Here is a 25,539-nt window from a genome sequence, read left to right as displayed (position 1 = left end):
AACTGAGGTAGACTTCCTTCAGCATATATTTTTACAAGGTGAGAATGTGGAATTTTCTTTCACACACACACACACCCCGACATAAAGCATATTGTTGCAATTTGGGAACTCTATATATGTATATATTTAGGTGTGACATGTCACAGGAAATAACAAGCAGACAGCAGACTTGTTGGTCAGTTTCAAGAAATGTGTAGTTTTTGTTCAGGTGTCTATGGACAGAGTAGTGTTTGTTCCATGAAAACATGGTCCCACATTCACATTGGCCAAAACAATAGAAACATTCCCCACTACCACCAAAAACGCTGCTGATTCTTCCAGAAAAAACATTCCTATTTTGCCTTCAGCATTTGGAATCCTGGTAAGCAGAAATCTATTAAATCTTCCTGAGGGGTATTTTCAGGGGAGAAATCAAAGAATAGATGGAGGCTTAAGCATCTCCACCTTCTCAGTCTCTCTTGTCCATGGTTTTCATGCCTGCTTTAGCTGGGAACCCTGTGTTTCCTCTCAAACATCCACAGAATTGTAATTTCAAAATGTATTGCGAGTGAATGATACTCTCTAATCACAATGCCTTAGGCTTCTCTCTGAGACAAAACACTGGACATGACGCGGGAAATCTGTGACTGAAACTCCATTCTTTTGGGGTTCATTGTAATTTTTGTCAGTGGACTTCAGATTTGACCAGAATTTCAGTGATGGACAAAGAGGTACTTAACTTTTTACTGTTGTCATGAAGTCAATCCCAGATTCAGTCCCTTAACAGCAATGTTCCCTCAAAACTGTGGAGTCTTGTGAGCAAAAATTCTACTTTGTGAGTTGTGACTTACTGCATAAATTAGTTTGCTCCGGGGCCATTTTTCCTGAGTTGAGACAAAAATGTGTGAGCCAGATAGAGTTGCCAATCTCCAGGTGGGGGCAGGGGATCCCCCGTTTTGGAGGCCCTCCCCCCGCTTCAGGGTCATCAGAAAGCAGGGGGAGGGGAGGGAAATGTCTGCTGGGAACTATTATTCCCTATGGAGATTTATCCCCATAGAAAATCATGGAGAATTGATCTGGGGCTCTGTGGAGGCTGTTTTTTGGGGTAGAGGCACCAAATTTTCAGTATAGCATCTAGTGCCTCTCCCCAAAATATCCCCCAAGTTTCAAAAAGATTGGACTAGGGGGTCCAATTCTATGAGCCTCAAAAGAAGGTGCCCCTACGCTTCATTATTTCCTATGGAAGGAAGGAATTGAAAAGATGTGCCGTCCCTTTAAATGTGATGGCCAGAACTCCCTTTGGAGTTCAATTGTGCTTATCACAGCCTTGATCTTGGCTCCACCCCTAATGTCTCCTGGCTCCACCCCCAAAGTCTCCTGGCTCCACCCCCAAAGTCCCCAGGTATTTCTTGAATTGGACTTGGCAACCCTACCCAGAGGGCTCCTGTCAGGCCCCAAGCAACTGCCTGCCATTTGCTGCCTTCTCCCTATCTCTTGCTTCCTTCTGTAGAACAGCTTGCTTTGCAAGGCTTGCTCAATCGCTCAGGAGCTACAGAGGAAAACCTCTTTTTTCTATTGACTGAGGCTCCTCTGTTGGATAGGAAGAAGGGAAGGCAGAGCTTGTTTTTCCAGGTTCTCTCAATCACACAGCATAGCTACTGAGCCAATCCTCTCTTCCTTCTATTGGCTGAGACTCCCATCTGTTGGGAAGGAAGGAAAAGCCAGAGCTTCCTTTGTTCAGTTCCCTGGATCGCATGAGATAAATACACGGAAATCACCTTTAAGACCAAGAGTCATAGCAAATGTTTTAAGCATGTTTTAAGTTTTTAAAATTAATTTTGTTTGTCTGCATCCTTTATAAAAATTATATCTCTGCTACCTAATCTTAAACAGGTACACACATGGCCTGGCCCGACAAGGTCTCATTTATGTCAGATCCATCCCTCATAACAAATGAGTTCGACACCCCTCCCCTAACTTGCTTGCCACTTTATAAAACAGCATGCTGGACTAGATGGACTATCAGAAGCTTGGGCTGCTGGGTTGGACCCCTGAATGGGACCCCTCTAGTGTCCTTTGTGGGTAGCCCTTGTGGCCTCAGTACTGGGCAGAAGGATGTTAAACTTAGCTTCTGTCCTATCTCTTCCACACCAGGCCTTTCCACAGCCTGGAAGAGAGAGTTCTGGAAGTGCTCCTTGACCTTTAGCTGACTCTCATTTTAGAGAAGTTACTAGAATCCCACCCATTTTAGAAGTCCCTGGGAAATCTGCAGAAATTAGTATTCCCACAGATTTTGTGATGAGGTGTGGTTTACTGCCTCACAAAAGAATTCCCCTGGTCATCTTCTGGGGCTGCTGGCCAGCCGGCCACAGGTCCAGCTACTAATGGCTTCTTAAAGGAGTCAGGCAGCTTTACTGCCACTACTGGTCTTTGATCACTGTTACTGTTCCAGGGCCCACTAGTTTCTCCTTGAGCACCAGTGCAGGTGGAACCACACTGGGGGACCAACTGGGTGGTACCTAGTTACTCCTTCCATTTACTTGGTAAGTATGGGGGTAGGCTCCCCAGTCCCAGACCTGGAACAGTGGCCTGGTTGAGCAGTGTGTGTGTTTGTGTGTGTTATGCTTGTCATGCAGAAGCAGGAGGATAAAATCTGGGAAATGCTAGATACTTGGAGGGGGGGGGTTAGCTGAGCAAGTCATGTGATTTGTTTTTACATGCTGTATGAGGTGGATCCGGCTGATGTGAAGATGGGCTCAGAAGGAATTTCTGTATGAGGGCCCATGACAATTTTCTGCAGCCCTGTTTGTAAATATTACTGACTATTGCTAATTTTTAAATTTGTTATTGATATTACATAAGTGGGGTGTATTGATTCTGATTTTTTATTAGTTAATGTCTGATTGCATGACTGTACCTCATTTACCGCATCAGGAGTGAGTGAACAATACTTGTTCTGGCTTGTTTCCTTTCAGTCAGAAGAAAGCCCTGAAATCAGTTACTCATACAGATAACATACTAGAATCGGGTGCTCTGATGGCAGGTAACCTGTGCATACCCTAAAAGTAAACATTTGGATGCAAGTCTGCAATCTGCTTCCAATTTTAATTCAGAAAAAAAAAATTACTTCAGTTACCAATGTTTGGGAAATTGTTTTCAGTTTATTGTCATGATGCTAGATAATTAGGTTTCAGAACCAGATGAGCCTGGGGACTCTGTGAAAATCAGATTGAGAATGGTTAGAAATGAATGAGATATGGATCACAAATCATCACATAGATTGTTTTCTTTATGAAAGTGATGTCTGCAACAAGTCTTTGTGTTTTGCATAATTGCCAACTGGACCGTCTGTGCTGTACTCTTGAAACCAGTAGAATGCAGCCTCTGCTTATGATCAGGATTTCTGAATGTTGATTGTACAGAACTTTTAATTGTGATGACAATGAAGGGTTTTTTTGTGTGTGAGTTCTTCCAGCAGTGATGATCAAAGGCTGTTAACAAGCATTTGCATTCCTTTTGTTTCTATTCTTAATACTGTTCTGTTTCTAAGATCTCTGGTCTTAACTAGATAACAGTGAAGAAGCTGATGGAGAGAAATGACCTCTTAAGTAATTCTAGGTATTGCATAGGTTCATGGATATTGGCCAATATCTATTTATTAGTTTGGGATACTTGTATCCTACTTTTCCACCAAAGGAATTGTGCCCAAGACAGTTCACAAATATACACATAAGCAAAACAATAAAACCACCTCATAAAAGACATTATGGCTGCAGTCACATGCACTAAATAATGCCCTTTCAATCTACTTCCAATGCACTTTCCAACTGGAGTTTGCCAGTTCACACAGTAAAATCCAGTTGGAAAGTGCAATGAAAGTGGATTGAAAGGGCATTATTTAGTGTGTATGATCGCAGCCTAAAAGAACAGACCATAAAAGACATTAAAAGAATAGAAGCAGCCTCTTCAGAACATCAGTTTTAAAATTCTGTACAGCAATAGAACCTCAATAAAACCACAATATAGTCAAGCTTGTATAGCTCACCACCTCCAAATACCTTCCAGGGGTGTCAAACTCATGAGGGCCGGATCTGACATAAATGAGACCTTGTCTGGCTGGGCCATGTGTGTCATAAAATGTAATGTTAGGTAGCGGATATATAAACTTTATAAAGGGCACAGACAAACACAATTAAAGATTTTTTTTAAAACTTAAAACATGATTAAAAGATTAGCACTCTTGCAATATTTTGTTTATTTAACAGTTTCTGATTACTGACACCTCTTGCTCTGAGTTATTGCATCAAAATCTGGAGACAATGCCTGTGCTGTAGCAATCTTGAGTATGCTATACAGGTGTTGTTCAGGTATGTGTATGTACGTTGCAAACCTACTTTTGATTTATTGACATTCATTACATAAATCTCATGGCCAGTGCTTTGAGTCTAAGACCCAGAGGGAAACATGAAATGGCTGGGCATTGCCAGCTTTTCTACATAAATTGCTTCATGTGTTGGTCAGGCAATGGAGAAAATAGAGGTTTTGCTCTGTACCTCATGTGAAATCAAGCAAGCCTGGCAAAGCAAGCAGTGACACAGAAAGAAGCAAGAGAGAGAAGGAAACAGAGGGCAGTGAGTTGCTCATGGGCCTGATAGGAGCCTTCTGGGGGCCTCATCCGACTCTCAGGCCACCCCTGTTTTAGAACAAAGTTGACTTATTTTGACATATGAGTAACATGGCCAAACGAATAACCTAAGTATAACAGATGAACTGCTTGATGTTTTGATAGCTGTATCATACAGTCACAGGATCAGTGTAACTTCCCTTTCAGATGTGTTGATTTAATTAAAGGAGAATACAATCCCAAATACATAATTTTACAAAAACTGTGTTTGCTTTTTTTGAGAAGTGACTTAGATTTGTTAATGTGAACTTTCATTGTCACAGTATTGCATCATACATATTTTATATTAAATTTTTAGAGCAAAAAACCCTCTTAAAATGCAAATAAAGCTTTAAAAAATCTCAGTAGTTTTAAAATGTTTCTTTGAAGTTGGAGACTGTAATCCTTATCTAGTAAAATAAATATAAATCCCTAGATTTTGACTACATTTTAAACAGTATGTGAGCCATTAACATTCTCTCTATTTGAGATTTGTCTTTGAGGTCTTGTGCCCTTAATCTATGGTGTCTATACCCTGGATCTCTTTGTTATTGTGAGAAAAGACTGAGGAGGTATTTTCTCCTAGCTGCTTTAGTTTCTGTAGCTGGCTCAGGTGGGAAAATCTTTTAGGGTAGTGCTCAAAGGCCACAGGACATACTATGCCCAATTATAATATACCTAGTTATAGAGATACTACAGCAATTGCCCTCATAATTCTGACATGTTGGGTCAAATATGAGGTCCTTCTAATGTAAATTCTCAGCATATTTTGGAACTAGAACCAGCATATTTTATACAAGAAAATTTGAACTAATGTCTGTGCATAAAGGAGTTACCATCCTCATCTTTCATTTATGCTACAGAAATACTTGCTGTATTTGAAAGCTGTGAGCCCTGGTAGCTTGGTGTGGGTGATCTGGCTGCTGTATCTGTCACCCCACTGATCACCAGGGTTGATTCAGCTGATTTGGCTAGTTAGGCGGGTGTCTCCTACCTCCCTCACCGCTCCATGTGTGCCCCTCCCAAAGCTGCACACTTGGTGGAAGACAGCAAGCAGTCAAGATAGAAGGAGTGTACCATTTTTTTGGTCAAGGATATTATCAAGAACTACAGCTGCTATTATCTTAATGTACACACAGCTTCTAATATGTCAAACACAGACATCCAGGCCCAGGGAGTATATGCCACGCCCTTTAAGACCTGCTAGAAGGAGGGGAGAAAATTAAATAAAATAACTTTGGAAAATAAAAAAAAACAATATCCTCATATGTTCTTGTGGTCAAGTGACAAAGATGTTGGACTAGATGGCCTGTATGGCCTCTTCCATGATTCTATGAGTAATTATGATATGATTGAGCATAGATCTAATGATCTAATTAGAGAGTTGTCATCTAACTCTGGATTCAGGTGGCAAACTGTCAAAGCTAGATCAAAAGGAGCTATCTGTCAACTGGATCTGATTTCACAGGTGTGACAAATTACCTTCAGATTTAACTAGACAATTGCCTATTAACTTCATTAGTGCAAATCGGTCCGAGGTCTACAAAATGAGGAGACAAGTTATAGAAATAAATATATATATATATATATATATATATATATATATACACACACACACACACACACACTTTATCTACAGAAAAAAGGGAACAAAAAAGGGATATAAATACCAACTAAAATCAACCCAGCGTGCACAAAGGAACACAGAAACAAAAACTTATGGCAGTTAGCCAACCTGCCTCTACACTGTACCATGCAGCCTACTTTGACTAGTTACCTAAGCCTACTTACTCAACGCTCTCACAGTCAGGCACACAACACCAGCAGACGTCTCGATGTCCCGGCTTTCTTCCTTGTTGTTATCAGTGCTGAATGAATATCTTGAACATCCTGATCATCCTAATGTTGGTGGGCACCTAGCCTGAATACATTCTGACTGGCTAATTGGCTACTGTGAGAGCCCTCTCCAGCCCCACCCACCTCACAGAGTGTCTGGTGGGGGGGGGGAGATAAAGGAGATTGTGAGCCGCTCTGAGGCTCTTTGGAGTGGAGGGCGGGATATAAATCCAATATCATCTTCTACTCAATCATATGATTGGGACATTATCTAATTAGAGAGCTGTCATCTAGCTCTGGATTTAGGTGGCAAACTGTCAAAGCTAGATCAAAAGGATCTATCTGTCCATTGGATCTGATTTCACAGATGTGACAAATTACCTTCAGATTTAACTAGGTAATTGCCTATTAACTTCAGCTATTCATTAGTGCAAATTCTGGTAATACTTATACATAAAGAGATTGAATAAGACAAACACGTACATATCAAATTACAATCAGTTCCTTGACAGGTATACAATAGCTGCACTCCTCTGCTAGAACCTCCAAACAAGTTCAAGCTATCTCTTACAAGCTTACAAAGATGTATGTAATTTTTCAGTGGCCTTGTTATTTTCCTTTTCTATCTTTGTATTTGAAGGGAGCTTTAACCCTCAAAAGCGCCGTGAAAATCTTGTTAGTCTCTTAAGATTCTCCCAGACTCATGCCTAGCTATTCATCTCAAAATAAGACACTCTTAAAACACAAAAGATTATTAATAAAATTATGATTTGGGTTGAGTCCACTAAACTCAAACTTTGTTCTGCTGCTTCAGACCAACATGGCTACCCACCTGAATACCCTTCCAGTATTTATTGGGGAAATGTACTAGCTTGAATAAAAGTATTTCTGAACCCTGACTGAAATTGCTGTAGACAACTGGTTTCACCTTATCATCCCCTCTCTATATTGCTCAAATGAACACTCTTGGAGAGTGGCCAGTAATTACTTAGATCAAGTATGCCTATATAGGGTTTATTCTGATGGCCACAGCACAAGTTTCTTAAGAAAATCGCTTCAGCAATTGTCTTCTGGCAAGCCTTAGTCAGTTAGGAAAAGCTAGAATCATAGACTTGGAAGGGACCTCCACGATCATCTAGTCCACCCCCCTGCATAATGCAGGAAACTCACAAATACCTCCCCCTAAATTCACAGGATCTTCATTGCTGTCAGATGGCCATCTAGCCTCTGTTTAAAAACCTCCAAGGAAGGAGAACCATGGCCATCTAGCCTCTGTTTAAAAACCTCCAAGGAAGGAGAACCCACCATCTCCCAAGGAAGCCTGTTCCACTGAGGAAACGCTCTAACAGTCAGGAAGTTCCACTAGAAACTCTTTTGATTTAATTTCAACCCATTGGTTCTGGTCCTACCTTCTGGGGGCACAGAAAACGATTCCACACCATCCTCTAGATGACAGCCCTTCAAGTACTTGAAGATGGTGATCATATCACCTCTTAGCCGCCTCCTCTCCAAGCTAAACATGCCCAGCTCCTTCAACCTTTCTTCATAGGACTTGGTCTCCAGACCCCTCACCATCTTTGTTGCCATCCCCTGGACCCGTTCCAACTTGTCTATATCCTTCTTAAAATGTGGTGCCCAAAACTGAACACAATACTCCAAGTGAGGTCTTACCAGATCAGAGTAAAGTGATACCATCACTTAACTTCATTTCAAATGTTTGCATTTAACAGAAGCTGAGGACACCTCAGGCACAAAAGATAGATAGTCTATGGAACTTTGGTTCCAAAGGTACCTTTTATACTAAAGGCGGTTTGGAGAAATCAAACAATGTTATACTGCAGGGGTGGCCAATGGTAGCTCTCCAGATGTTTTTTGCCTACAATTCCCATCAGCCCCAGCCAGCATGGCCAATGGCTGGGCTGATGGGAGTTGTAGGCAAAAAACATCTGGGGAGCTACCGTTGGCCACCCCTGTTATACTGCATTTGTTTTTTGTCCCCCCCCCCCAATGGAACAGTATCCTTTCTTCCGTAACCAGACAAAAGCACAAAGGAAAAAAGCCCAAAGAAAAAACTACAGACTTAAATGCTCACAGGAAAAAGTCCACATGGAAAAAAGCCCATACTGAAAGAAGCCCACATAGAAAAAAGCCCCCATAGAAAAAAGCCTCCATGGAAATATGTATTAAACACCATACATGTTTATAATTGTGGATAACCATTAATATTTTTTTTGTTATTTTAGGATTAAAATAAGTCATATTCACATGCAACAAAAAGTGACCATTTTGTTATTTTTATATTGTTATTTTAGAATTAAAATATGTCATATTCACATGCAACAAGAAGTGACCATTTTGTTATCAATGAACTTTATTAAGACGAAAAAACAATAATAACAGAAATTAAACTCTACATAGAAATACATTTAAATAAAATTAAATACTTCAACTTTATTAATTTACAATTTGTCAAACTTTAATGTTAATACATTGTGGTACACCCAGTGACTACAACAGAAGACTACCTAACCCAAATAGTAAAAGCAACAATTATTTAACAACAACAATAACTCAGATATAAGTCTTCATTGCAGATTAGCCAATCTCTTTAAGCAACTAAGTTTATCTTCTACCTGCTCATAATGCTGCACAGAAGTGGCAACAATGTCATGTAGTGCCTCATATTTCCTCTTTTTCACCTCTAGGCAACCTGCCTGTGTGTTGGCCAGTGTTAGCTTGTGACAAGCCCAGGCCCATAGCCAGAAAATTTCAGGTGGGAGGGCCCACGGAATAAAATTTCGGGTGGAGGCCCCCCCCCACTCTGACGGGCCCCACTCTCTTCGCCTCCATTGCTTTGGTGGCCCCTGATCTCCTGGCCATTCTGTGGCCCTGCCCTCTCTGCAGCACCTCCCCCTCCCACCCACCCGGTGAAGCTTCGGCTCCTGGGGCTCTTTCAAGGTGGCCCCTCCCGCCAATCAGCTGATCAGTGGGAAAAGCCATTCCAAGGCCGGCAGCTCCACTGCCTCCTCCCCACTTCCCTCCCACTTCCCCCCAATCCACCAGCCTCAGGAGGGGGAGGCGCTGCAGAGGGGGGCAGGGGCCGCCAGAGCAGCTGGGAGATCGTGGGTACCAGAGCAATGGCGCACAGAGAGAGCAGGGGCTACTAGACCAGTGAGGAGAGCGGGGCTGCCAGGAGGGTCCATACAGGTCGATGGGGGGAGGGGGTTGGGTGGAGAGGCCAGGGGCACCATGGCTACAGGCCTGGACAAGCCAGGTCTCTCTGCAGTCCATTGAATAGAGACCACACACTGGGATGACTGAAATGGAACAAGGAATTAAGAGCATTGTGAAATCCCTCACAAGGTTGTTCTTGTCACAACCTTGCTCCTGGCTCCACCCCCAAAGTCTCCTGGCTCCACCCCCAAAGTTCCCAGATATTTCTTGAATTGGACTTGGCAACCCTATTCCATGTAGGCTTCTTTCAGTATGGGCTTTTTTCCGTGTGGGCTTCTTTCCATGTCGGTTTATTTCCATGAGGGCATGTTTCCATGGGGACTTTTTTCCCTGTGAGCATTTATGTTCGTGGGGTTTTTTCTTCGGGCTTTTTTCCTAGAACTTTTCTTCATAAATTCAGTATTTTTGTGAGTTGTGTGAAAGGATGGTCTAGCTGCCCACTCTACTATGATTTGCAAAATATTTTCTTAAATAAAGGTAGATTGCTCAATAGTAATATGAAATTTTATGGTGTAGGCATACTGTAACAGACAGAAAATGTTTAGAAAATTGTCCCTTTAAGGGAGAGAAGAGATTGGATTTATACCCCACACTTCACTACCCAAAGGAATCTCTTAGAGCGGCTTACAATCTCTTTTCCCTTTCCCTCCCCACAACAGTCATCCTGTGAGGTAGGTGGAGCTGAGAGAGTTCTGACAGAAACTGCTGTTGAGAGGAACAGCTCTGTGAGAACTTGTGATAGACTCAAGGTCACATCAGCAGGTGCATGTGGAGGAATGGGGCATCAAACCCAGTTCTCCTAGATAAGAGTCTGTACACTTCACCATTACACCAAACTGGCTCTCATAGGATTGTATTTATCTCCATGCTATAAAAGCTTTGGTGACTCATTTCCATACATATCCCTCTATTAAAAGGACAAGGCATTTTCTTTCTCTTTTTTATAGTGTCTCTCTCTCTGTGTATACAGTGTATCTATATACTGCCCAACACATTTTTATCAGGTAACTAGTATTTTTGTTGAAACCGTCTGGCAGCCCTACATATGACCTATTATAGCACTGGAAAAAGTGCAGAAAAGGGCAACTAGAATTATTAAAGGGTTGGAACATTTTCCCTATGAAGAAAGGTTAAAATGCTTGGGGCTCTTTAGCTTGGAGAAACGTCGACTGCGGGGTGACATGATAGAGGTTTTCAAGATTATGCATGGGATAGAGAAGGTAGAGAAGTACTTTTCTCCCTTTCTCACAATACAAGAACTTTGTGGGCACTCAATGAAATTGCTGAGCAGTCGGGTTAAAACAGATAAAAGGAAGCACTTCTTCACCCAAAGGGTGATTAACATGTGGAATTCACTTCCACAGGAGGTGGTGGCAGCTACAAGCATAGACAGCTTCAAGAGGGGATTAGATAAACATATGGAGCAGAGGTTCACCAGTAGCTATTAGCCACAGGGTATAGATGGAACTCTCTCTGGGGCAGTGATGCTCAGTATTCTTGGTGCTTGGGGGGGGGGAGCAACTGTAGGAGGGCTTCTAGTGTTCTGGCCCCACTAGTGGACCTCCTGCTGGCACCTGATTTTCTGTTTGTTTGTTTTGCCTCTGTGTGTTGGACTGGATGGACCATTGATCTGATCCAACATGGCTTCTCTCATGTTCTTATGTTATTATTTAATTGCTTCACAAATTCTCACAAATTAGGGGAGGGACGGTGGCTCAGTGGTAGAGCATCTGCTTGGGAAGCAGAAGGTCCCAGGTTCAATCCCTGGCATCTCCAAAAAAAGGGTCCAGGCAAATAGGTGTGAAAAAACCTCAGCTTGAGACCCTGGAGAGCCGCTGCCAGTCTGAGAAGACAATACTGACTTTGATGGACCAAAGGTCTGATTCAGTATAAGGCAGCTTCATATGTTCATATGTTCTCTATCTATAAAGAGAAAGCTATATTTTTAAATGAGTAAATGTAGCATTATAACACTGTATACATATGCCTCATATTCTGTGAGTCACAAAAATCTTCCAGACTTTAAAGTCTGAGAACACATGCACTGTGTTTTATTAACAAGACTATGAGTTCTTAGTTATTTACTTAAAATGGGAGTGGATCATTACTTTAGCAAAATTCCTTTTTTACTGCTTGGCTTCTGAAGATGATACAGCCTTCATTGGCAGCATACATTCATTTTTGCTAGTCAGCAGAAGTGTTCATACTGATTATAACAGATGCTGTGTCTTCCTTAGTTGGAAAACATATGAAGTAATTTTAGTGGTTTATTGGAACATAGTTCTTTTAAGAATTTAGGAGTATTGTGCTACCATACCAAAATACTCAAACTGATTTCCTTGTAGATATATTGAGGTGGGTAGCCATGAAGCAAAAGAACAAAGTTTGAGCCCAGTGGCACCTTTATGACCAACAAAGTTTAATTTTGGGTATAAGCTTGCATGTGAATGCACACAAAAGCTTATACCCGGAATGAAACTTCATAGGTCTTAAAGGTACCACTGGATTCAAACTGATTTCCTTGGGAATGAGAAGGAAGCATATTTTAAAATTCTGATCTATAAACTAACTTATGTGCATAGATAATCTGTGCACACATAATGTGTTTGTTCCGATTAGCCCATGCAAAAGTGGAAGGCACTTGAACATGGGTGGGGGTGAGGGTGGGATGATTTGCCCCCCCAGTCGGAATGAAGAGGCTGACACAGTATGTTGGGTATAAAAACGGGGCCGCTTTATTGAAACAAACTTGATCAAACTTATAACTGGCAGGGGTAAGGCCTAGAAGGACAAGCCCTGGGGTCACCCCCTGACCCCGCCTTGTCCTAGGAGGGCGAGCCACCCTGCCCCAGCACAAGCCCCTGTATTTTGGCTGGTGCTGAGCGGCCAGGCCCAAAGCCATCCTCCACCTGGGCTAGCATCAATCCCCCCTGGAAAGATCCGCCCAGGTGAGGCTTTTCCGTGATCTGAATTCCCCGCACTGAGCCGTACAGCCCATCTGCAGTTCATACAGACCACCCGCACACCTGGTGCTGAGCCGTAGGTACTCCCCTGAAAACACTGTGGCCAATACATCCTCCAACCTGCGACTGAAACAAAACTCCTACTAAAACTCCCTAACACTACAAGGCAGTACAAGGTAGGCAAAAAACAACTCCACATGGACCAATTCTGTGAAGGTGAAAAAATTCCTACCTGGCCCCTAATAAGGCAACCGATGAAGACCTGTACTGCCAAAGGGGAAGGCAGGCAGAGAACCCGAAGCAAATGGCGTGCTTCTGGGCGGGCCCGGGGCTTATATAGCCCCGATGCCGCGCCCAGAAGAAGCACCTGAATGGACCGGGGCTATCAATCAGCCGCTCCCTCCTTCATGGGCAGCAACAACAGCCCCCAGCCTGAACGCCGGTGATGCCGGCTTGGCTGGGAAAGGGCCAGACCTTCTATGAGTTTCTTCATAAACTGAAGCCTCCTCCCCTGCAAGAGGAAAGAAGGAAATATCTATTCCGTTAGTGGAACTTGGTTTATGGTTTGTTTGGGTCAAGCCCAGGCCTTGAATTCAGCAGGAGCTCACAGGAGCACAGCTCCTGAACCTTTCTGAGGGTTCCCCCTTCTCCCCCCCTGCCTTGTCCATTGAATAGTAGGTGCAGCTGCATAACAATCCCTGGATTAGGAGAGCGGGCAGCCGACCAGCCAACAGGAGCTTTGCCACACCCCCATCAGTTCTCATTAACCCCTGCAGAAGCCTATGCCACCCTTTCTCCACTTATGTGATTTTGGGTGGCGGGTTATGCTAATGAGCTTCACCACCTATTTTTCTACAAAATGACCCCTGGTCAAACCTAATATTGTGTCTATATAAACTTTTCCAAGTATACTTTCATCAGTTTGTGCTTTCAAGATGCAAATTATACTTTGAAGAAAAATTTCAATTTTAAGTAATGACGCCAGATAATAGGTAACCACTAGATACCACTGGAAGTGTCTGGAGAAGTGGCTTGATATCACATAATAAAAATGCTTCTGTTCAGCATGAATATTTCTTTCAGACTGAACTATCTCATAACTATGTAAAGAGAAGGGATCTGGGGATGCTGTCAAATACTGGAAAAGAAACTTCGAAGTCTAGTCAATTGAGATTATAACACAAATAACTGTGGGTTTTTTCCATCTCTGGCTTGTGAAAATAATTGAAGATTCAGCTCCATTCTGGTTTCCTAATATGAGGACAGATGCTGTATGTCAAAAACATCATAGTAAATTTCAAGCTTCATTATATCCTGTAGCAAATCATTACTTATGAATGCAACAGAGAAAGAGCATTACCAAATTGCTCGATTACACAGCATACATACTTTATACAAATCTCAGATTAATGAAGTTTTTGTTTTGTGTAAATTTACGGTTGTTAATCACTCTATATTCTCCAGAATAGAAAAGAAAAATATGATTTTTTAAAATAAATTAGCTGGAACAATTTTAGAATTACATAAAAAGATTAATCATCAGGAATTCACCATTTGTCTGTTGATTTAATTGTGTCTAGTATTTATTTTTGTTTAGCTCATTTTGATGCTGCCTTTAAAAATACTCAAGGCAGTTTACCAACATAAATGCAATTAATAAAAAAACATTATCTTAAAATATATATCAAACAATAATGCTGGAATTAAGCAACAGCTATTCAAAGGCTTTCTCTGAATATTGTAAGTAGGTATTCAGTTGATGCCAGAAGATTTGTAGTGAGAAATGAAGCTCCACTAAACACACTTCTGATAGTGGAAAGGAAAGGTCCCCTGTGCAAGCACTTCGTTTCTGACTCCGGGGTGACATTGCTTTCATAATGTTTTCACGGCAAACTTTGTACGGGGTGGTTTGCCATTGCCTTCCCCAGTCATCTACACTCCCCCCAGCAAGCTGGGTACTCATTTTACCAACCTCAGAAGGATGGAAGGCTGAGTCAACCTTGAGCCGGTTACCTGAAAACACAGCTTCTGCCGGGGATCGAACTCAGGTTGTGAGCAGAGCTTAGGACTGCAGTACTGCAGCTTTTACACTCTGTGAAACGGGTCTCTTAAGTAAATTCTGACAGTGGAGGTTCCTGCAAAAGAGCCCAGAGACAGTTTCAAGGTATGTATGCCTGCAGTCCAAGCCAAGCCCTAACCAGGAAGTGAATATTAGAATAAAAAATTTAGTGCCATCCAAGCCCAACTGCTTCATATATTTTATGTGAAACTTCCCCTCCTTCTCCATCATAGAAATAATTTCCCTCAGTTTTTCTCATTATCAAGAGACAAGAGCACAATAAGAACGATGTCATATTAACAACATGAGAAGCTTAGGCATCCTTTCCAAAAGAATATGAAATCATGAGAATTCTTTTAAACTCATCTTTTTAGGAAGGAAGGAAGGAAGAGGCCTAAGTTGTAGACATACTGTTTCAGCCATGCGAATTTTAAATATATGTTATAGTTTTACAAATGGCTATTACAAATGTGAGTGGGAAACCATTATATATTTTAAGGCTAGCTTAGTAGATAGTAATTTTTTTCAACTTTTAAAATGTATGCAACAAACTCAGTTTGTGTGGGAGAACCATATTTATTGGGTAATACAAGGGAAAATAAATTTCTGAGATGATAAAAACTAGGTTAGGTAAAATACATAATTTAAGGTGAATATTAGGTGACAATCATATAAATGCTTCCAAAGACACACTGTGGTTATGGTGTCTCATACAGAAAGTTGTGATTAGTCAACAAGTACATTGAGCTAATTTATGTTGACTGAGATATGGACCAGCATTATTTATAAAGTAGTTTGTTACAATGTTTTGGACAAATCCCACCCTTAATAGCTGTTAACTAGTTTAGTAAAAATAGTGAATTGTCTTGTATTTTTTCTTGATTAGATTTGGATTTTACAAACTTACATTTCACTCTGTATTTTCTCCATTTCAACTCCTTGATTTTACTGATTCTTAAACGAGATTCCATTTCTTAAGATGCAATACAATGGCTCCTCATTGTATTGCATCTTAAGAAATGGGATCTCGTTTAAGAATTTTTAACTTAGATCATTTTAGTCTTACATTATATGCCAGGATTCTTCCTTTTTTAACTGTTTTGTACAAAGCTGTCTCTTAAGGACAGTTCTCCCATTCCTCTTGTCTGTTCCAGGGACACAGTGACAGTGCTGACTACAATCCTACCCCATTGAAATAGAAGTTCAGGCTTCAGGTTTATTTGTTCTGTTCTCATCATGTAGGCCCCCTCATGGATTGCTGCCTTGATGTAGTGAGGGGGCTTGTATGGTTTGATGAGGCTGTGGGCTATATTGTGGAGGGCCAGACAGGACAGACAGGCTGCAGCAGAGAACTCAAACAAAATGCAATCCACTGGAGAAGGAAATGGCAACCCACTCCAGTATCCTTGTCAAGAAAACCCCATGGACAGTAACAAAAGGCTAAAAGATATGGCGTTGGAAGATAAGTCCCTCAGGTCGGAAGGTGCCCAATATGCTAGTGGGGAAGAACGGAGGGTAAGTACAAGTAACCACAGAAAGAGTGAAGTGGCTGGGCCAAAGCTGAAAGGACGCTCAGCTGTGGATGTGTCTGATGGTGAAAGGAAAGTCCAATGCTGCAAAGAACAATACTGCATTGGAACATTACATATGTGTAATATATGGAATGTAAGATCTATGAATCAAGGTAAATTAGATGTGTTCAAACATGAGATAGCAAGATGGGACATCGACATCTTGGGAATCAATGAACTAAAATGGACGGGAATGGGCAAATTTAACTCAGATGATCACTACATCTATTGCTATGGGCAAGAGTCCTGTAGAAGGTGTGGCCTTTACAAGTAACAAGAGAGTGAGAAAGGCAATAAGGGGATACAATCTCAAAGTGTCAGAATGAACTTGGTCCATATCCAAGGCAAACCATTAAATATCACAGTAATCCAAGTCTATGCCCCAACCACTGATGCAGAAGAGGCTGAAGTGGACCAGTTCTATGAAGATCTACAACATGAAGATCTAGAACTAACACCAAAAAAAGATGTCATCATCATAGGGAACTGGAATGCCAAAGTAGGAAATCAAAAGGTTTGACTTTGATCACATCCCTTATGAAAATCCCTTATCACATCCCTTATGAATAAACAGTGGAGGTGAAGAATAGGCTTAAGGAACTAGGAGATCAATCTGTAACTGACTGTGAACAATCCATTGAAATAATCCACTACCTTTGGACTACTCTGCCACCCTGTCATTATTTACTGAATGATATTAAGTGGGAGGTTACTGAGGCTGTGGCAAAATTTTTGGCAGACATTCTTAGATTTAAATCTGACTATGTATGAATGCATATGTAATCTGTTTCTTTTTTAATCTAATCTCCAATGTTTAATCTTTTTACATTCTGTGTACTCTCATATATGATTATTATGCCATTAAAGGTTTGGTATGTATGGTATGTAGGAACTAGAGTTGATAGAGTGCCAGAAGAACTATGGATGGAGGTTCGTGACATTGTATAGAAGGCAGCAATCAGCACCATCCCAAAGAAAAAGAAATGCAAGAAAGCAAAGTGGCTGTCTGATGAGGCTTTACAAATAGCTTAGGAAAGTGAAAGGCAAAGGTGAAAAGGAAAGATTCACCCAACTGAATGCAGATTTCCAGAGAACAGCAAGGAGAAAACAGGAGACCTTCCTGAAGGACCAATGCAAAGGAATAGAGAAGAAGGGGATGGCAAAATATGAGATTGCTGGACAGTGTTACTGATATAACTAACATGAATTTGAGTGGACTTCGGGGATGGTAGAAGACAGGAGGGCCTGGCATGACTTGGTCCATGGGGTCGCAAAGAGTCGGACTCAACTGTGCAACTGAAGAACAACATCATGTAGGACATGGATGTCTAACACTTTTCACCAGGCTCAGTACATGTTCAGATAATAGCCATCTGGCTTTAGACATCTTGATTATTTTTAAAGTCTTTCAGAATTGTCCCACTCTGAAGACATATAGAACCATTCACAAGGAAGCATGCACATATCTAATATGTACTGATAGAAGTAAAAAAAGACTATGCTACATTAATCATATTGCATAAGAATGTGTTTTATCATCCAAGAACCTGGAGAGTAATGCTGAAAGCTGAATTCTGTTTCTTAAGGAATCCATTGTATCATTACAAGTCAAACTAAACATGGCAGCATTCTCAAGTCCACTATTAGGATCATTTTGCCATTTTAGGGATTAAATTCTTTCTATTTACAAATGCCATGGGGGCTCAGTTCTGATTGGGATCATAGTGGGGGGTTCCTTTTCCCACCACCACCACTCAAACGCTGTTCTCAAGAGCCCAAACACTGTCGGATGAACACTTCAAAATAGAATGGGAGGACAGGAACTCCTCCCTCATTTTGTGGTTCTTATCAGGATCACTCCCCATGGCTTTTGTAAATAGAGGGACTTCCATCTCTAAAATGGAGAGGCATACCTGTCATGGACTTGATAATGCTGTCATCTCTAATTTGGCTGTAGTATAAATGTACTTGGTGAAGTATTGAAGAGACAGATAGGACATAGTGTTGAATCTAGAGTAAATTTTCTGCTGATGGAAGAAGAGGTCTATTTTCTGCCACTTCTCCCTTTCTGCTGCAGATGTCCAATTTGCTGTTCATGTCATTCTTGAGGATCCTGTATCCCAAAGGGCAGCATTTTGGGGAGATCATTGGTCTGCAGCAGAAGGGGAAGGCAGGAAAGCTCTGTTCTGATAGAAGTGGAAGGAAAATTTAGTTTGCATATTGGATAATATTCGACATAGGCCTGAGAGTCTGGTCTATGGGGTTCAGATCCCTACTGAACCATGAAACTCACTGACCTTGGTCTAGTCTCTGTCTCTTAATAAAAATTTCACAGGGCTATTGTGGAAAGGGATTGGGGTGGGGGAAAACTGTGTACACTCCCAGGGCTCCTTGAAGAAAAGACAGGATATCAGTGTGACAGAGGAATAATTAATGTTCTGAAATGGAACAATATATCTCTGTCAGACCTGATAGCCATTAAAGAAGGCCCCTCTTCTCCACTGAGCAGTCACAACCCTACAGCTGGAGGAAAGAGTAATTTTGGTAAACCATGTTGTACTTTTGTCCTAGTTTAGTCCCTTTATGAAGAAGTGGGGTATATACACTGATAGAAGAATATTTTTATTGTTGCTAATGTATGGAAATAGATGCAAAGAATGTGTGTTATTCTTATATGGGGGTGTGCAAAATATGGCTTCACTAGGGAGTTTTGATAACATTCTTTCAAGGTCTATCACAGTTTGGGGCTAAACTCTCTGCCACTGACTTGTCATATATGTCAACGATGGAATGTAAATCTGGAAAACAGCTCTGTTTGGAAGGCAGATGCAAACTGAGATTTTTTCCATGAATTTATTATGTTGTATAAATGAACCCCACCACTGTCTGAAATGTAAACTATCTGGTTAATAGGGCCTTCAGATTCAAATTCTGTAAAACAATATTATGTTTAGATAACTGTAAAAAAGGGGGGGGGGGGGTTGAGGAGTGATTGTTAATTTTTTGGAACAGCAGTTTATTAATACAAAACATCATGAACCAGACAAGTGTCTTAAAGTAATATATAAGGTTTTATGCTTTTAAAAAAAGTTTTACCATTTTTTTAATTTTCCCCTGTCTTTCAAATCATGGTTTTAGAGCATGATTCTAAGGGCCAACAATGTGGATTTATTGACCAAATAGTGCCTGTGCATCAGCTGTGTTGTTTTGTAATTGATGGGTCTCTCTGCAGTTGTGCAGAATGCATAAGGGCTGCTTTAGACTATAATCCAGTCCTGTGTTTGGCTGGGAATGGGAGGATTTATGTCTCACCTCTCCACCCATTTAGCACTCTAGTCTCACTTCTAACACCACCTCGAACAACAGTGAGTCTCCACATGTTTTTGTATTATCTGATTTGGTGTTGCTGGGTTCAGTGGTGGCACTGGTGTGTTAGGTATCCAGCAGATAAAGGCATGCTCTTCATTCTATGTTGTTTGTTTGTGGCTCCAATCTCTGCCACCTTGAATCACAAGGAAAGGCAGGATACAAATGTTTTAATAAATACATAAATAATTAAATTTAAGTATCCACAGATTTAACTATGTTGATAATTAGATGTATTGATTGTAGTTTCCAATTAAGATGCTAGGATTTCATCTCATACGTTTTAAGATTAGACATTATACAAAATTAGATATAATGCTGAGTATTATATTAGCTTCTCCATGATCCACAGAAATGGCCATTTATCCTTGTATTGATAATTCAAACTTCCTCTAAAGAAAATCTGAATAAAATAGAATTTTTGAGCAAAGTTATATGTAAAATGTTGAAGATGGCTTGAATTTTCAGAAAGATCCAACAAATTAGTTGTATTTTTTGTCAAGCATAATTTAATACAAAGAATTCTATGCCAATCTTATGCTTTCTGGTTTAAATTATAGCTCACCACTGCCACTTTGGATGGCAAGCTGCAGTTGTTCCTACCCTGATGCCGATTAGCCTGGACACCTTTGGCTCAGCTACAATGAGAATAAAATCTCCTTGAAGGAACAGAGAAGATTAGTAACTAGGCAATCTGGAACATATTTCCATTTAAAGGAATCTGCTAGATTATTTGTACCTTCTATAAACCCACTGGGAGTTGCTTAAAGGCTTATTGCTGGAAAAAAATATAAGAGCAGAAGTTCGGTACAAGAATATTGAGTCTTCTCTGTCTAGTATACATATTATAATATATATGCTTACATACTTCAATGAAACTTCACAAGTACTAGAAAGTTGTGAACTGATTAACCTTTTGTCAGGTTAGATCTCACTACCAGTATGTCTCTGCCTATACTGCATTTTGTCAATTTGTTAGGGAATATCAAGTGAGATTTAAGAAAGCTAATGTCTAGCTGGATATTTACAATTTCTGTTCTGGGATTTTAGCAACTGCCCTCAGCACTAGCGTTAAAAAATAAATAGAATTTTTGAGCACTGAATTGTCAAGAAGTAAACTATATACTACTTTTGTAATCTTGCCTGTGTCTTCTATAATAAAGTGATATTATAGTCACATGTTACACTTGCCTCTTTATTCAGCAGAAGAGAATGTCTGAGATGCTCAATATTTTCCATACTGTTGTACAGGTTTACTGTATTTCACATAAGCAGTAGATAGGCTTAACAGTATTTTAAAATTCCATGAATGTTATACGATCTTTGTTGTCTCCTAGTCATCTAAAAAAATTGAAATGACAAATCAAATAAGGTTTCCACCATTTTCTCCTGCTTTTAAGAACCAGATGTTTAAAGCATGTGGTTTGTACTCTTTCCGAGTGGATGAATGGAAAGTTTCATCATGACATACCTACCTCTTGCAGGAAACTTTTAAGCTAATTTTGAAGTACAGATGATGTTCTTTACAAAAACTTTATACAATCTGTAACTATTCTCAAAACTGACCTTGAAACAAGAACATGCGATAAACGAAAACCAATTTCCAACAAAAATTAAAATACAGATAAATACACTTTGGAGTCCTCACAATGTTGCCACATTTCAGAAGCTACTTACGCCAGAGTAATACTATTGATTTTAACACAAATTACTGTTAAATGATTTTCACCCCTTAATTCTGCAGTGTTTCAGTTTCTAATTCAGATACTGTGGTATCACTGGTTGTGGAAACAATTTTTGGAATTCTAGCCAATTCCATCTGAATTTTTATCGAATTATAAAAATGTGGATGGCTAGATATGCAAAATCTTGTAGAAGCTAATGACTAAACAAAATGATGGTTAGATATGGAAGCACATGTTGATAAAAATCCATAAACTGCACTGGAAATCACACCTCTTTGAAAGCAGTGGCGTAACTAAATTCATATTTAGACACTGAAATCACACCTCTTTGAAAGCAGTGGCGTAGCTAAATTCATATTTAGACACATTCACACTGGCGGTTCCTAAAAGAAGGGGGTCCAAATCACTCAGCAGAGTTTTTATGGGTAGCTGAAACTCATGGGAGAGATCATCAGGGGATTTAGCAGAAGGTTCCATGAAAATGCAGATGACACCCAGCTCTACTTCCCTTAACAGCTGAGTCAGATGGTTTGTGGAAGTTAGGGTTAGAGGATGGGAGCACCTTCTTTTGGGGCTCATAGAATTGGACCCCCTGGTCCAGTCTTTTTGAAATTTGGAGGAGGGGTTGAGGAGAGGCATCAGCAGCTATACTGAAAAATTAGTGAAACTACCACAAAAAACAGCCCCTCAGAGCCCCAGATACCCACATATTGATTCTCCATTATACCCTATGGGGTCCGGTCTCCAGAGGAAATAATGGAGCACCCAACATCCATTTTTCACCACCACCCTGCTTTCTGATAGCCCTGAAGGGGGAGGGGCTCCAAACTAGGGGATCCCCCACCTCCAGCTGGGGAATGGCAACCTTAGTGGTAGTCCTGAGCAGGTGCCAGGAGATGATAATGTGATGGATGATTGCCAGTAAAAAGTTCAATCTAAACAAGACTGAAGTGTTGCTAGTCAATGACAGAACTGCTTGAGTTCTGTGGAGTTAACCTGTTCTGGATCGAGTTGCACTCTCATTGAAGGAACAACTTTATAGCTGAGGGGACTGCTGGATCCTGGCCTACAGTTGGAGGCCCAGATCTCTTCTGTGGCACATAGTGCCTTTCACCAGCTTTGTGTGATCACAGTAGCTATGAGTTTTAATGTTTGATTTTAATTAATACCTTGTTATTATTTTTATTTGTAAGCCACATTGGGTAGCTTTCTGAAGAGACAGCAATAAAAAGAATTCTGAGTCAAACATTTGGTTCTCTACTCCAGATAATTCACTACACTTCACAAGTTTATCTTTGTTGAAACAATTTCTAGTCATATTACTGGCCTGCTGTATTAAACTGCTGCAGTTTTATGTTCTAACTGTTCATATGGTATCTTCACATGCCACTGAGAAAATAAACTTTTATTCACATAAAGGAGGATTTCTTGTGGGCAATTTGGACACATCTCTTGGGCATACACTTTCTTTCCCATCGCATAGAAGCAGGTACTCTCTAAATCACCAAACATATGAATATGTCTTATTTCAGTGGTGAAATCCCTTAAAAGAAACATAGCAATCATACAATAGTAGCACAAACAGTTGACTATTGCCAGATTGCTTCCAGACTCTTCTGGTACACATGAGGGGGAAGCATAAAATCAGAGTTGGAAAGAACCTCCAGGGTCATCTAGTCCAATCCCCTGCTCAATGCAGGAAATTCACAAATATCTTCCTCCACATACCCCCAGTGACACCTGCTCTATGCCCAGAAGATGCGCGAGGATCCCTCGCCAAACTGGCCTGGAGAAAAATTGCTGACTGACCCCTGAGTGTAAGAAAGCGTCAGGAGAACTATGCACTGATGCAACCCTTCCTGCTCTCCTCATGATCTGCTTAAGTTCACAGAATCAGCATTGCTGTCAGATGGCCATCTTGCCTCTGTTTTAAAACCTCCAAAGGAGAGCCCACCACCTACTGAGGAACTGTTCTAATCGTCAGGAACTTCTTCCTGATGTTTAGTCAAAAACTGTCTTCTGATTTAATTTCAACCCGTTGGTTCTGGTCTGACCTTCTGAGACAACAGAAAATGACTCTGTACTATCCTTTATTATTATCTATTCATCTGTTTATCATTCAGACAGGGACCAAGTTTTTGAAACGGACATCATCTGAAACGAATTATTGAATTTTAATTAGTGAATTGATTTGTTTGATTTTATGTTTTATTTAGCTGTTTAGAATTGATATAAATGTTTATTCTTGATGTGACCTGCCCTGAGCCCATTTGGGAAGGGCAGAATAGAAATGTGAAGTAATAAATAATAAAAATATATGACAGCCCTTCAAGTACTTGAAGATGATGGTCATATCACCTCTCAGTTGTCTCCTCTCCAGGCTAAACATACCCAGCTCCTTCAACCTTTCCTCATAGGACTTGCTCTCTAGACCCCTCGCCATATTTGTTGCCCTCCTCTGGACATGTTCCAGCTTTTCTATATCCTCCTTAATTGTGGTGCCCAAAACTGGACACTATACTTCTGTAGATATAACCCCAAATCACATTTGCTTTTTTAGCTACTGCATAACACTGTTCAGTGTATGGTCCACTACTACTACTACTGCCAAGTCTCCCCCATCCTATAATTACGCATTGGATTTTTCCTACCTAAATGCAGAACTTTACATTTATCCTGGTTAAAATCCATTTTATTTGTTTTAGGCCAGTTTTCCAGCCTGTCAAGATCATCCTGTACCCCGACTCTGTGTTCTACTGTATTTGCTACCCTTCCCAATTTAGTATCATCTGCAAAATTAATAAGCATTCCCTCTATCCCTTCATATAGCAATGCTCTGTAGGCACAACTACCAATGACAGTGAATGGGATCACTGTTATTTTGTACCTTTGGGATTGATTAGAAATTAAAAGTGCATTGTGATTCAACTCTGAATCATAGATGGATGCTAAGCATCATATTCTTCACTTTCAATTTAATTCTATCCCAGAAGAGGTATTCAATATAACTTTTGCTGTCAGTCTTTTCCTTCCATTTATCCATAATAATAAAAATACAAATTTAATAATGTATTGTCAGATTGCCAGGTGTTGGGGCTGGGGTCTAGGGCTATCTCCTTAAGAACATAAGAGAAGCCATGTTGGATCAGGCCAACGGCCCATCAAGTCCAACACTCTGTGTCACACAGTGGCAAAAAATGTTATATACACACATACACTGTGGCTAATAGCCACTGGTGGACCTGTGCTCCATACACTGTGGCTAATAGCCACTGATGGACCTGTGCTCCATATTTTTATCTAAACCCCTCTTGAAGGTGGCTATACTTGTGGCCGCCACCACCTCCTGTGGCAGTGAATTCCACATGTTAATCACCCTTTGGGTGAAGAAGTACTTCCTTTTATCCGTCTTAACCTGTCTGCTCAGCAATTTCATCGAATGCCCACGAGTTCTTGTATTGTGAGAAAGGGAGAAAAGTACTTCTTTCTCTACTTTCTCCATTCCATGCATTATCTTGTAAACCTCTATCATGACACCCCGCAGTCGACGTTTCTCCAAGCTAAAGAGTCCCAAGCGTTTCAACCTTTCTTCATAGGGAAAGTGCTCCAGCCCTTTAATCATTCTAGTTGCCCTTCTCTGCACCTTCTCTAAAGCTATAATATCCTTTTTGAGGTGCGGCGACCAGAACTGCACACAGTACTCCAAATGAGACCGCACCATCGATTTATACAGGGGCATTATGATACTGGCTGATTTGTTTTCAATTCCCTTCCTAATAATTCCCAGCATGGCATTGGCCTTTTTTATTGCAAACGCACACTGTCTTGACACTTTCAGTGAGTTATCTATCATGACCCCAAGATCTCTCTCTTGATCAGTCTCTGCCAGTTCACACCCCATCAACTTGTATTTGTAGCTGGGATTCTTAGCCCCAATGTGCATTACTTTGCACTTGGCCACATTGAACCGCATCTGCCACGTTGACGCCCACTCACCCAGCCTCAACAGATCCCTTTGGAGTTCCTCACAATCCTCTTTGGTTCTCACCACCCTGAACAATTTAGTGTCATCCGCAAACTTGGCCACTTCACTGCTCATTCCGAACTCTAAATCATTTATGAACAAGTTAAAAAGCATGGGACCCAGTACCGAGCCCTGCGGCACCCCACTGCTTACCGTCCT

General features: G+C 40.8%; 1 protein-coding gene across 1 annotated transcript in view; it reads left to right on the top strand.

Moving 5' to 3' along the window:
* WDR27 (WD repeat domain 27) overlaps nucleotides 1-20,855 on the top strand; it is a 159,794-nt gene extending 138,939 nt beyond the window's left edge. The window contains exon 24 of the mRNA XM_060242619.1: nucleotides 20,232-20,855. Coding sequence (XP_060098602.1) covers nucleotides 20,232-20,279 — 48 coding nt within the window. The 3' untranslated portion in view covers nucleotides 20,280-20,855. The remainder of the gene's footprint in view (nucleotides 1-20,231) is intronic.
* The last annotated feature ends 4,684 nt before the right edge of the window (nucleotides 20,856-25,539 follow it).

This window comes from Heteronotia binoei, chromosome 1 (genome assembly GCF_032191835.1).
Source record: "Heteronotia binoei isolate CCM8104 ecotype False Entrance Well chromosome 1, APGP_CSIRO_Hbin_v1, whole genome shotgun sequence".
In the NCBI taxonomy this organism is placed as follows: domain Eukaryota; kingdom Metazoa; phylum Chordata; class Lepidosauria; order Squamata; family Gekkonidae; genus Heteronotia; species Heteronotia binoei.
This window is presented reverse-complemented; position numbering and strand designations above follow the sequence as displayed.